Genomic DNA, 14,775 nt, shown 5'->3' with positions numbered 1-14,775 from the left:
AGATAGATAGATAGATAGATAGACAGACAGAGACACAGAAAAGATAGATAGATAGATAGATAGATAGTTGTTGAGGAATGATGGACTAGACAGACAAGCTGTAGAAGATAGATAGATGATAGATAGGATAGATAGACTAGATGAGAGAGAGTAGGGACACAGATAGATAGATAGATAGATAGATAGATAGATAGATAGATAGATAGATAGATAGATAGATAGGGTTCAGGCATAGATAGATAGATAGATAGATAGATAGATAGATAGATAGATAGATAGATAGATAGATAGATAGATAGATAGAGCTGTTGAGAGAGGGAGGAATAGATAGAGCTGTTGAGGGAGGGAGGGATAGATAGACAGACAGAAAGACAGACAGACAGGTAGATAGATAGATAGATAGATAGATAGATAGATAGATAGAAGATAGATAGATAGATAGATAGATAGATAGATAGAGCTGTTGAGGGAGGAGAGATAGATAGAGCTGTTGAGGGAGGGATGAAGAGGGAGTGATGGAGGATAGATAGATAGATAGATGGAGGGATAGATAGATAGATAGATAGATAGAAGATAGATAGAGAGATAGATAGATAGATAGATAGATAGATAGATAGATAGATAGATAGATAGATAGATAGATAGATAGATAGATAGATAGATTTTACGCATAGATAGATAGATAGATAGATAGATAGATAGATAGATAGATAGATAGATAGATAGATAGATAGGGTATAGGCATAGATAGATAGATAGATAGATAGATAGATAGATAGATAGATAGATAGATAGAGTTGTTGAGGAATGGATAGACAGACAGACAAGCTGTAGAAAGGTTGAATAGATGGATAGATAGAACTACTGAGAGAGGGAGGGACACAGATAGATAGATAGATAGATAGATAGATAGATAGATAGATAGATAGATAGATAGATAGATAGATAGATAGATAGATAGGGTTCAGGCATAGATAGATAGATAGATAGATAGATAGATAGATAGATAGATAGATAGATAGATAGATAGATAGATAGATAGAGCTGTTGAGGGAGGGAGGAATAGATAGAGCTGTTGAGGGAGGGAGGGAGGGAGTAGATAGATAGATAGATAGATAGATAGATAGATAGATAGATAGATAGATAGATAGATAGATAGGGTATAGGCATAGATAGATAGATAGATAGATAGATAGATAGATAGATAGATAGATAGATAGATAGATAGATAGGGTATAGGCATAGATAGATAGATAGATAGATAGATAGATAGATAGATAGATAGATAGATAGATAGATAGATAGATAGATAGATAGATAGGGTTCAGGCATAGATAGAGATAGATAGATAGATAGATAGATAGATAGATAGATAGATAGATAGATAGATAGATAGATAGATAGATAGATAGATAGATAGATAGGGTTAGATAGATAGATAGATAGATAGATAGATAGATAGATAGAGCTGTTGAGGGAGGGAGGAATAGATAGAGCTGTTGAGGGAGGGAGGGAGGATAGATAGATAGATAGATAGATAGATAGATAGATAGATAGATAGATAGATAGATAGATAGATAGATAGATAGATAGATAGATAGATAGATAGATAGATAGATAGGTTTAGGCATAGATAGATAGATAGATAGATAGATAGATAGATAGATAGATAGATAGATAGATAGATAGATAGATAGATAGATAGGGTTGAGTCATAGATAGATAGATAGATAGATAGATAGATAGATAGATAGATAGATAGATAGATAGATAGAGCTGTTGAGGGAGGGAGGAATAGATAGAGCTGTTGAGGGAGGGAGGGAGGGAGGGATGGATGGATGATAGATAGATAGATAGATAGATAGATAGATAGATAGATTTCAGGCATAGATAGATAGATAGATAGATAGATAGATAGATAGATAGATAGATAGATAGATAGATAGATAGATAGATAGAGTTTACGCATAGATAGATAGATAGATAGATAGACAGACAGACAGACAGACAGACAGACAGACAGACAGATAGATAGATAGATAGATAGATAGATAGATAGATAGATAGAGCTGTTGAGGGAGGGAGGAATAGATAGAGCTGTTGAGGGGTGAGGAGGGAGGGAGGGATGGAGGATAGATAGATAGATAGATAGATAGATAGATAGATAGATAGATAGATAGATAGATAGATAGATAGATAGAGATAGATGATAGAAGTTGAGTCATAGATAGATAGATAGATAGATAGATAGATAGATAGATAGATAGATAGATAGATAGATAGATAGATAGATAGATAGATAGGGTTTAGGCATAGATAGATGAGATAGATAGATAGATAGATAGATAGATAGATAGATAGATAGATAGATAGATAGATAGATAGATAGATAGGGTTGAGTCATAGATAGATAGATAGATAGATAGATAGATAGATAGATAGATAGATAGACAGATAGATAGATAGATAGATAGATAGATAGATAGATAGATAGATAGATAGATAGATAGATAGAGACACAGAAAGATAGAGTTGTTGAGGAATGGATGGACAGACAGACAAGCTGTAGAAAGGTTGAATAGCTGGACAGGTAGAACTACTGAGAGAGGGAGGGACACATAGATAGATAGATAGATAGATAGATAGATAGATAGATAGATAGATAGATAGATAGAGCTGTTGAGGGAGGGAGGAATAGATAGAGCTGTTGAGGGAGGGAGGGTAGGGAGGGAGGGATAGATAGATAGATAGATAGATAGATACATAGATAGATAGATAGATAGATAGATAGATAGATAGATAGATAGATAGGGTTCAGGCATAGATAGATAGATAGATGAAGATAGATAGACAGACAGACAGACAGACAGACAGACAGACAGATAGATAGATAGATAGATAGATAGATAGATAGATAGATAGATAGATAGATAGATAGATAGAGCTGTTGAGGGAGGGAGGAATAGATAGAGCTGTTGAGGGAGGGAGGGAGGGAGGGAGGATGGATGGAGGATGGATGGATAGATAGATAGATAGATAGATAGATAGATAGATAGATAGATAGATAGAGAGTTTACACATAGACAGATAGATAGATAGATAGATAGATAGATAGATAGATAGATAGATAGATAGATAGATAGGGTTGAGTCATAGATAGATAGATAGATAGATAGAGCTGTTGAGGGAGGGAGGAATAGATAGAGCTGTTGAGGGAGGGAGGGAGGGAGGGATGGATGAGGGAGGTAGATAGATAGATAGATGATAGATAGTAGATAGATAGATAGATAGATAGATAGATGATAGATAGATAGTAGATAGGGTTGAGTCATAGATAGATAGATAGATAGATAGATAGATAGAGCTGTTGAGGGAGGGAGGAATAGATAGAGCTGTTGAGGGAGGGAGGGAGGGAGGGAGGGAGGGATGGAGGATGGATGGATGGACAGATAGATAGATAGATAGATAGATAGATAGATAGATAGATAGATAGAGAGTTTACGCATAGACAGATAGATAGATAGATAGATAGATAGATAGATAGATAGATAGATAGATAGATAGATAGATAGATAGATAGATAGAGTTCAGGCATAGATAGATAGATAGATAGATAGATAGATAGATATAGATAGATAGATAGATAGATAGAGCTGTTGAGGGAGGGAGGAATAGAGCTGTTGAGGGAGGGAGGGATAGATAGATAGATAGAGAGTTTACACATAGACAGATAGATAGATAGATAGATAGATAGATAGATAGATAGATAGATAGATAGATAGATAGATAGATAGATAGATAGATAGGGTTGAGTCATACATAGATAGATAGATAGATAGAGCTGTTGAGGGAGGGAGGAATAGATAGAGCTGTTGAGGGAGGGAGGGAGGGAGGGAGGGATGGATGGATGGATGGATAGATAGATAGATAGATAGATAGATAGATAGATAGATAGATAGATAGATAGATAGATAGATAGATAGGGTTAGGCATAGATAGATAGATAGATAGATAGATAGATAGATAGATAGATAGATAGATAGATAGATAGATAGATAGATAGGGTTGAGTCATAGACAGATAGATAGATAGATAGATAGATAGATAGATAGATAGATAGATAGATAGATAGATAGATAGATAGATAGATAGATAGAGCTGTTGAGGGATGGGAGGAATAGATAGAGCTGTTGAGGGAGGGAGGGATGGGAGGGAGGGAGGATGGAGGATGGATGGATAGATAGATAGATAGATAGATAGATAGATAGATAGATAGATAGATAGATAGATAGATAGAGAGTTTACGCATAGACAGATAGATAGATAGATAGATAGATAGATAGATAGATAGATAGATAGAGCTGTTGAGGGAGGGAGGAATAGAGCTGTTGAGGGAGGGAGGGATAGATAGATAGATAGATAGATAGATAGATAGATAGATAGATAGATAGGGTTGAGTGATAGATAGATAGATAGATAGATAGATAGATAGATAGATAGATAGATAGAGAGATAGATAGATAGATAGATAGATAGATTGATAGATGATAGATAGACCAGATAGATAGATAGATAGATGTTAGGAATGGATAGATAGATAGAAACGTAGATAGATAGATAGATAGATAGATAGATAGATAGATAGATAGATAGATAGATAGAGTAGATAGATGACGGTAGATGGATAGAGCTGTTGAGGGAGGGAGGAATAGATAGAGCTGTTGAGGGAGGGATGGGATGGGATGGGAGGGATGGATGGATGGATAGATAGATAGATAGATAGATAGATAGATAGATAGATAGATAGATAGATAGATAGATAGATAGATAGATAGAGTTGTTGAGGGATGGACGGTTGGAGGGATAGATAGCTGATAGATAGATGAGGATAGATAGAGTGTTGAGGATAGGTAGGATAGATAGATAGATAGATAGATAGATAGATAGATAGATAGATAGATAGATAGATAGATAGATAGATAGATAGATAGATAGATAGATAGATAGATAGATAGAGAGATAGATAGATAGATAGATAGAGTTTAGCATAGATATAGATAGACAGACAGTTAGATAGTAGATAGGTTGCATAGATGGATAGATAGAACTAATGAGATAGGGAGGAGTCACATAGATAGATAGATAGATAGATAGATAGATAGATAGATAGATAGATAGATAGATAGATAGATAGATAGAGCTGTTGAGGGAGGGAGGATAGATAGAGCTGTTGAGGGAGGGAGGGAGGAGGGAGGGGGGATGGATGGATGATAGATAGATAGATAGATAGATAGATAGATAGATAGATAGATAGATAGATAGATAGATAGATAGATAGGGTTTAGGCATAGATAGATAGATAGATAGATAGATAGATAGATAGATAGATAGATAGATAGATAGATAGATAGATAGATAGATAGATATGGTTGAGTCATAGATAGATAGATAGATAGATAGATAGATAGATAGATAGATAGATAGATAGATAGATAGAGACACAGAAAGATAGATAGATAGAGTTGTTGAGGAATGGATAGACAGACAGACAAGCTGTAGAAACGTTGAATAGATGGATAGATAGAACTACTGAGAGAGGGAGGGACACATAGATAGATAGATAGATAGATAGATAGATAGATAGATAGATAGATAGATAGATAGATAGATAGATAGATAGATAGGGTTGAGTCATAGATAGATAGATAGATAGATAGATAGATAGATAGATAGATAGAGTTTACGCATAGATAGATAGATAGATAGATAGATAGATAGATAGATAGGGTTGAGTCATAGATAGATAGATAGATAGATAGATAGATAGATAGATAGATAGATAGATAGATAGATATATAGAGTTGTTGAGGGATGGACGGTTGGATGGATAGAGCTGTTGAGGGAGGGAGGAATAGATAGATAGATAGATAGATAGATAGATAGATAGATAGATAGATAGATAGATAGATAGATAGACAGGGTTGAGGCATAGATAGATAGATAGATAGATAGATAGATAGATAGATAGATAGATAGATAGATTTTATAAAGGTTGAATAGGGAGGGATAGATAGATAGATAGATAGATAGATAGATAGATAGATAGATAGACAGATAGATAGATAGATAGATAGATAGATAGATAGATAGATAGATAGATAGATAAGCAGTAGTATGTTGCAAACATCAGTACAATGGCATCGTGAAAAATTTGTAACACTGCCATTCACAATGGTCTGATCCACTGCAATCATAAAGTGTCCAGCTGTCAGGGCAGAACTCCCTTTGGTACACAGCAGAGGGAATAAGTCACAGACTATTCTTTTAACTTTTTTATCATCAAGAACACAATAAGGACCGAATGTAAAACAAATATTTTGCGATTATTTGGCTTTCTTGTTAGCATAATAAGAAGACCTTCATATTCTAGGTTTTACCTTAACGTTTATACTCAATATGTAAAAAAATACTTTATTAACTTTTCAAAATTGTACTTAATAATGTTGAAATTATAAAATGCTAAAATATTTGGTGCAGAATGTTTATTTAATTATTTATTTATTTTTTACTGATGGTCACATGGCCAATTATGCAATTAACTGTATTTAAGGAATAGTAAAACACTTGCATGTACCACCCTGATGAAGGCCTAGTTTCTGAAAACACTTGATGTAACCCTAACCCTTTGAAAATGTATACTTTTTATTGCCCTGTGAGCGTCTTATCTAAAATGCAGAAAAAAATTCTATTTCCTTAAACTTGGAGGGGAAAAAAAAATCATACCACACACAACGATACATGGTGTGCTTGGAAGTTGACCAACTTCAGATGGCAGACACGTTTCATCAACTGTCAGGAACATATTCGCCTGGTCTTCATTGAAATTGTTCAAAAGCAGCATTAGACATCAAGCAAGATCGGCATCAAGATGTTTTGCTTTGGCAATTTGCATGCCTGCTAGAATGTTCTCTATTTTGCTCTTCTTCTCACAGGACATGAGATATGAAACGACTCTTCCACATTTACTTGACACAGCTTCTCTGTCAACAACCACACCCGTTAGTTCTTCGAAGTGAGCCATCATGCCGCACATCTCAAACAGATACGGCCACTCTGTTACCAGAACAGGGGTTTCCATTCCACTTATTATGTTGCTTCTCTGAGTGTAGAAAGTTGCTACCATTTTCTTTTCAATACTTTTGGTGTCGTTGCTTCTGTTTTTGTGCATGTTCTTTAATTCTTCTTGTGTACGTTTCTGAATCTCCACGGTTTCACCTGGTGGCAGCTGCTTTGGTTGCCAATTTATTATTTGTATCCACTCTAATTGTCTTGGAAGGTAGGTCTTCTCCTTCCTCACTTGTGCTGGATGCCTGTCTTTTTAAGTAAAGGGAGGTTTTCTCCCTCTTCAGGTTGTCAGCTCTGCTCTGCAGCTGCTTGGTAAGAGAGTCATAACTGCTACCTACAACTTGATCTTCAATAACATCTCTGAATGACAGAGGACAAGTTGAAACAATCTTCCTGGCAATTTCACTAAGATGTTTCTTCCCTGGTGTAGGGCAGATGGTTAGGATCTCCCCTACCACCAGGTGAACCAGTTCACGTCTTTCACGTCCTGTTGGTTGCTCATTGTTTTCAAGCTTTCTAGTAATCTCTGATGGCATTTTATTTCAGCAGATCTCAAAACTGAAGTGCCAGTTGTTGTCCATTGGAGCATGTCTATGAGGAGTTGAGGGAGCACTTCAGCTTGAGCTAGACAGCGAAGAGCTTGAATTGTCTGCATAGTATTCACCTGGTGAGGGCACACAGAAGTATTTACAAATAGTGATTGGAAACATTTTTGCATTCACCACTGTCATTAAACATAATTAAAACATAATATTTCTATAGCACAAAACATTACTGATAGACAGGCCCATTATTTTTTTTAATAAGCATCAGATTTTCAAGATGTAGATCTTATGCAACTCAAACCTTTACTGTTTTCAAAAACCCTATTAAACCTGGTCACTGAGCTCAATTCAGTGGTTTATCATGTAACTGGTTTGATGAATAGACCTGGCTTAAGGGTAGAATGACAATATTTCACAGGAGTTCAAAGTAAAAGTAAGGATCTACCAGCTACCAAGATAGTAGGGTTTTTTTTAATAGGTTGGGAGGTAGTCTACTTTCTTAGTGACGTGGGTTAGTACAAGGACATGAGACTAAGGGTGTCCTATAGTCCCAGGGATGGAAAAATGTGTTTGGGACAAAAAGCATCTCCTGAGGAATGTTTCTGGGATGAAAAGGGATATCAGGGATTCAATTATCATTTTTATTATTTGCCCATCATTTAGAAAATGACAACTTGGATCGACTGTGCATTGACCCAAGCATCGATTATTAGCATTGATCACGCTAATAATTTTTTCCAATACAGGGGCTGACTACAACTGAGCATCTCTTCTCTTGCTGTTACTGTTAGTAATCACTGGCTGTTCCCTTAGTTGGCAAAGGTGCAAGACCCATGAAAAATATGATTTCAAAATGTTCCTGCAGTAGCCATCATTATCCCAGTCGTGCCTTCAATAATAACTGTTGCACTATTTAAGGGAAAGTATAAAGAAGCACCATCACAGATGACACACAAACCAATCATCAGCATGAGAGAACAGAATCTTACCCAAGTCGACCTATAAGTCAGGACAAAACAGGGATGAGGATCATAACAGGCTCAGAGTTGGAACAGGGTCACAATTTTTTAAGATCCGAGTCTCACTGAGCTGCTGTCAGCACATCTTTACTGTTAGGTTGCACTGAGTTACACTGTGATGTGTTCAAGCTCTGTTCAGTAAAAATGAGCATTGGGCGAAGGTAAATTATAACGTTACCAAGATGCATTCAAATGTAATGGAAAATTTGGTTTTTAGCAAAAAACATCAATAAATATAGTTGTTTGAAGAAGAAATTTGTTGATGTTTTTAGAGCAATTTAAAATAGACATTAGAGAGGGTACTATAATCTTTCTAACACTAGTCAATTAAAATGAATTAAAATTTTTCAAATCAAAGCAAATACATAAATCAAAAAACAATCATTTATTTCCTAATTATTATTTGAACTGTGCATTTTTATGCAAATAACCACTGTAGATGAAAATAATGTAAAAGGACAACACTTAGAATTTTAGAAGGTTAACACCGGCTTTGGGATGTTTTAAATAATTTTTCTGGAGTGTTCTGGGATAGTGATGGAAAAATAGTTATTCTGGAGCCTTGGTCAGGACACAAAAATGAACCTGACCTCTGACCACGAGATATGACCTTAACCCTTAACTGGCACCCCACAGTTGATATTTATCAGAAAGAGTTCCATGTTGAAGAACTGCTGTGGAGTCCCACTTGTTAATATTGCTTTCCAATATTAAAGCTGAAAAAGTCTGATAGAGTGGATAAGTGGTGTAACAAAAATAGCAAAACATTTATTATTATTGTATGTGCAATATTTATCCAATCTACCAGGTTTAATATTCACACATCATAGAACTTTTTCTGTACAATACAAGATCTTACTTCATAAATATCAACAGTGGGGTTTTGGGAAAAAAAAGTAATAATTAGGAAATATGCAGATTTTAGAAATTGCTCAAAGACATTTTATCACACATACTTGAAGACGAATAGTCTCTGCATGGCATTACACTTCTCATCATTCTTCTGGGCGTGGTTATAGGGCTCATCGTTCCTCTGGGTGTGGCTATAGGGCCTTCTGACTCAGCTCTGGGAGGCAGATCAAGAATCTCACTGGCATGCTTTTCAGCTGGATATAAGACATATAATAGGAATTATGTCTCTCATTTTCCAAAAAAAAATACAACAATTAAGATTACCTCACCTGTAGAGAGGATATAGTGTTTTTATTTTCCACACTTAAGGGAGTAAAAAATATACTTACATAATGCTTTAACACATGCAATCAGTTTTCTAGCTTCAATTGGCAGACAGAAGAAAGAAAAAAGTAAGAAATAAAAAAATTGGACAAACATTACACTGGAGTGATTTCAAGCAATTCAACCCAACAGGAAACTTTCATAATCTAATTCTTCACTTCTTAGCTTCCAAGGCAGCCATCTCACTCAAGCGTGATATATGCTTGGGTACGTGTTTGTATTATTGCGGAGCTTCGCAGATCAGGGATTTCTAGCTAATCATATGTTGCCTATGTACACACCTCCAGAATCTCTGTAACATGTTGTGCGTACAGTGCATCAAACAAACTCTGGCTGAGCAGGGAAAGATAACTCGCACCAGTGGAGTTAGGGAAAAAGCACACTACACATAATAGACGTAACTACACATGCTACCATAGTAATAGTAATTTATAGTAGTCCAATAATATTTCTCCATTTCTGTTTTACAATAATATTCCAACACTATTCCAAAAGATAATTAAACAATAGTTTCCATTTATGCAAAAAAATGTAAGGCTACATGTTATTGAAAGAGTTAACTATCAACCTTTCACAGGCCGCTGATTTTTAATCCCTGATTTCTTTTTTAGCACTTAAGGACATCTTGTGCCATGTTCAACATACTCGAGCTTTGCATAGTCTGCACAGTGCAATAATCCTTATATTAACTGATGCTCATACAGTCACAACTCACCATAGAACAGTCATTGTGATTTCTTTCCCTACTCTGTTACGTTTACTACTATATGTTATGTTTGAGAGAACTTACTCTAGTTCCACAAGGAGCAATAGCAATGGAAAGTAATCCAACAATAGCTCTGTTTCTTTTTTAATTGGAATCCTACAGTTTTTAAATGACAGTAACACAACAACAGCTTTCCATTTATGCACTTACAATAGTAATTCAACGTTCATGCTCCATAGTCCAACAGTAATCCAAAAGATAGTAACCCAGCAAAAGCTCTGCATTTACGCACTCAGTTATCCAACAGTACTCGATAGTGCTAGACAGCAATTCAACAATAGCTATTATACACTAACAATAATAAACCAGCAATAGATCTACTTTTTTTCCTTTACAACAATAATCCTATAGTAATACAAAGGTAGTAACCCAACAGTATCTATTCATTAATGTATTTACATTATAAACCCAACAGTAATCAAAAACATTGTAAATCAATAATAGTTCGTAATTTATTCCAAAACATTAGGTCAACGACTCCCTACTAGATTTTTAATCCCTGATATCAAGCATTTAAGAACATCTTGTGCCATGTTTAACATACTCAGGTCTTGCCTAGTCTGTGAAATGTAATCATTATTACATTTCCTGATGCTCATACCAGCACAACGCACCATAAAACAGTCATTGTCATTTCTCCCACTACTCAGTATCTACTATGCTATGTTTAAGAGAAATTCCTCTAGTTCCACAAGTAGCATAAGCAGGCAATGGATAGTAATCCAACAATAGCTCTCCATTTACGCACCTCATGCCCCCACTTGCTGAGTGAACCTCATATAGCCCCAATTCTGGTAAATACGATGAACCATAAGGTGTTACAAGGAAGTACACATTCTTACTGTCCAGTATTAACATAAGTTCTATTTGTGCAAACTCTGTTGGCATGCCAGGACCTACGCACAGAAACAAGCTCTTTCTGTAAAGAGTGCCTTTCCACTGTATCTCATCAGACACCACAAGATCACATTCCCCAGGCAAGCATACAGCTACTGCACTGCGTACTGCATCACTGTACATCTCTGCATGGAAGGGAATGGATTCCTTTACTTGCAAAGTAGGAGCAAAGAAAGAACTTGAGTTTAGATATGCTTGCAGAAGTTGGTGGTTATTTGCAAACGTCTGGACACATTTTTGAAATTTTGTGTTCTTTGCACACATCTTTTGAAATAGGAATGCTTGCTTTCAAATCTCATTGTCCACAATCTTATGAGTGGGCCAAGCTTGAGTATCAAAGCTGGATAGTGGACAATGTAATGGTTCTTTGGATTGAGTTTATGATCAGGAAACATCTTTTTTCTTGTCTCCAGATACTCCACAATGAGAACATTAAGCAAAACATCTTGAGAGAGAGAGATATTCGAGGAGCACAGATGAATTCCACAAGTTCTTTTAGTTGAACTGTTAGCTGCCATACTGGATCATCTGTGTCTGTGATCTTTTCACCTATTATAACAGGAAGGAGCCTCAGAAGAGACCAGTTCTCTGTTGCCTGGCCACCTATTTTAACTCGCTTTTCAACAACCTCTGAGGGACTAGAAGCGGCATCAGATCCCTGATAGCTAAACTGCCTGATTCTCCGGTTTAGCTGACTGTATGTGAAGAATTTCTTTACTTTCACGAAGTACTTGATGTAAATGGCTAAATCATACGCCACAATTCCTTCAAACACATCATGAACAATACAAGGTGGGAGGCCAGGCTGACAGACATGAAAGTAGGTGAGGGAATTAAAAAGTGAATCAAATTTCAAACCTCTGCTTTCTGTCAGGGCACCAGCTTGAACCTCTTCTACTGCCTCTTTGTATTTTTGCACTGTTCGGGGTGGGGCACATTTTTGAAAATCATGGAGCTCACTTCTTGTTACAAGGCAATACCTACAGAAATATGTGGACGCACTAAAATCCTCTGTGAAACCTCCTATATTGTGAGACCCCAAATTATCTCCAGCAATGCAAAAAACCGTTGCCTTAACAACATGCCCAGATATCACAAGCCCATTTGTCTCCAGTTCCTTGATATCTGACAGCATTGTGGAGAACACGTTAATATGGCCAAAATATTTAAAATCTACCTCTCTACACAAGAGCAAGAGCTGTACATTTTCAACAATGGCACGATAAAATGGGTCAAAGCTGGCCAGTGTAAAGTAAACCCTAAGTATCTTGTATTTTTTTTTGGCTGACCCAAGAGGATTAACAATCTCAAAGGCATCTTGATACAGTATGAGCTTTAGACTTATACCTGACTCCATAAACAGTGAGTTACTCTTGTATACAGAGCCATCACTCACATCATTTAGATCATGTGCAGAAGCATCATCTACAGACTTTGTACATTCCTGCCACACAATTAGGTCTTTAAGCAAAGCTTCCAAAGTCTCTTTCATGGGGATATACTGAGCAAATCGTTTGTTTCTATTTTCCATCAGTGCCTAAACTAATAGCTTGAGGATGCACATAAGAGAAGTTTGTCTGAAAATACTGCCTTCTCAAATACTCAGTAGAGATTGCAGGGCTACAGGATGCATGCAAACTAGTGTCATTTAAACCTGTCAAAACATCTTTCATTTCTGACTGTCAAGCTGGTAGTAGCTTGCAGGACACCTTTCATTTGATTTCTTGTGTATTGGTGACAGACACTATTAAGACTACTTCTTCCACAATCATCTGAATGGTGGAAGAAGGTACGAGGTACTTGGCCTGCAACTTCATGTAAAACATACACAAATTTCTCATACATAACCCTTTCATATCAGCTTGGTCTAGGGTATCCTCGGGCTCGTCATGTACAACGCTTTCATCCAACTGACTTTCTGCAACATCAGAAGACTGGCTAGACACAGAATGAACAAAAGGGGTAGCTGAGACCTGCGCTGATGTAGCATTTTTATGCTTTCTACAAATGTGTGCAGTAAAAGAGGACCTTGATGAAAAGGCTTTGCCACAACCTCTGAATGGGCACCTCACTTCTTCTTTCTTTGAAACATGCCATTTCAAATGATCTAAAAGATCTTTCAGATCAATGCATTGTTTCTGGCAATGACTATTTTCACATATCAGTGGGCCCTGAACAGCTTCACACTGACACAGATGACTGCCTATGGTGGCGATAAATAGGACTTTTGAAAGAATGACATTTTGTAAACCTTAATTTGCACCCAACTACACAACAGGCATATGTACCACGTGCTTCATTTTTGAGCAATTCTTGATGATTTACACAGCCTTTCACTGTTTTCACAGCAATGCCACATGTAGAACATGTGAAAGCTTTTACAACACTTGTCATTTTGCAACCTATGCAGCAAATCTTACTTCAGCATAACGCTTGAGCTTGAAGACTTCTGGCTGTGGTCAAATTCAGGGCTTGCAGCGTCCAAATTCCTTGTACTGCAGCGAACCGCTGTGGGAACAAACAGACACACGCTTGGGTAAAACAACGATACACACCGGCTAACGCGGCATCTTTTTATCTGTAGTTGTTGCTAGCAAGTGGTCTAAATTTAGCTGTCAAACGACATGGAAGACAGGCACGGCCGCAGAAAATACAAGCCAGCTAACTAACACAAAAATATTGTACTAAACTTTAGCAACGCAGCTCTGTAAACAAAGTTTAGCTAACGTTCAAATCACACTGACAATTAGCTGCTAGCTACCTTGCTAACTTAGCTACCTAGCTAACGTAACGTTAGCTAACATTACTGGCTTTGCTTTCGGTCGTCAGTCGAAATGTACACCCCTAGCGATGACTTTGACGTTTGCATTGTTTTAGTCTATAAATGGATGTTTTCAATCCGTTGATAAAGTTTTCAACGTTACCTCTCAAACGCGCTGCTTCCTCTTTTCTGGAAGGCGGCTGAATAGAGCAGCTGTACGTCCTCTGGCGCGCTTCCAGCGTACCAGCGTGCTTTCAGCCGGAGTTTCAACTCTGACTGGCCGCAAATCGACTGTGGATCACAGAAGAGCGATGTTGTTGGGAGACTCCGTCCGTCATGTTTCCTGGCTCCAGTCCGTAGTTTAAGAATCGGTAACACCACCATAAACATCAGTGTCAAAGTAAAGACAGTAGTGAAGTGCAGGTT

The 14,775-nt window shown here is 36.8% G+C and overlaps 1 protein-coding gene across 1 annotated transcript; it reads right to left on the bottom strand.

The window, feature by feature from the left end:
• Positions 1–11,922: 11,922 nt before the first annotated feature.
• Positions 11,923–14,564, bottom strand: LOC118815075. The gene is made up of 2 exons (XM_036581008.1): positions 14,513–14,564; positions 11,923–14,096 (listed from the first exon to the last, which is right to left on the bottom strand). Exon 2 carries the CDS (start codon positions 13,117–13,119, stop codon positions 11,923–11,925), a length of 1,197 nt encoding a protein of 398 aa, XP_036436901.1. The 5' UTR covers positions 13,120–14,096; positions 14,513–14,564.
• Positions 14,565–14,775: the final 211 nt, after the last annotated feature.

Source organism: Colossoma macropomum, unplaced genomic scaffold (assembly GCF_904425465.1).
Source record: "Colossoma macropomum unplaced genomic scaffold, Colossoma_macropomum, whole genome shotgun sequence".
In the NCBI taxonomy this organism is placed as follows: domain Eukaryota; kingdom Metazoa; phylum Chordata; class Actinopteri; order Characiformes; family Serrasalmidae; genus Colossoma; species Colossoma macropomum.
The sequence above is the reverse complement of the archived record's forward strand: the minus strand, read 5'-3'. Positions and strand labels throughout refer to the sequence as shown.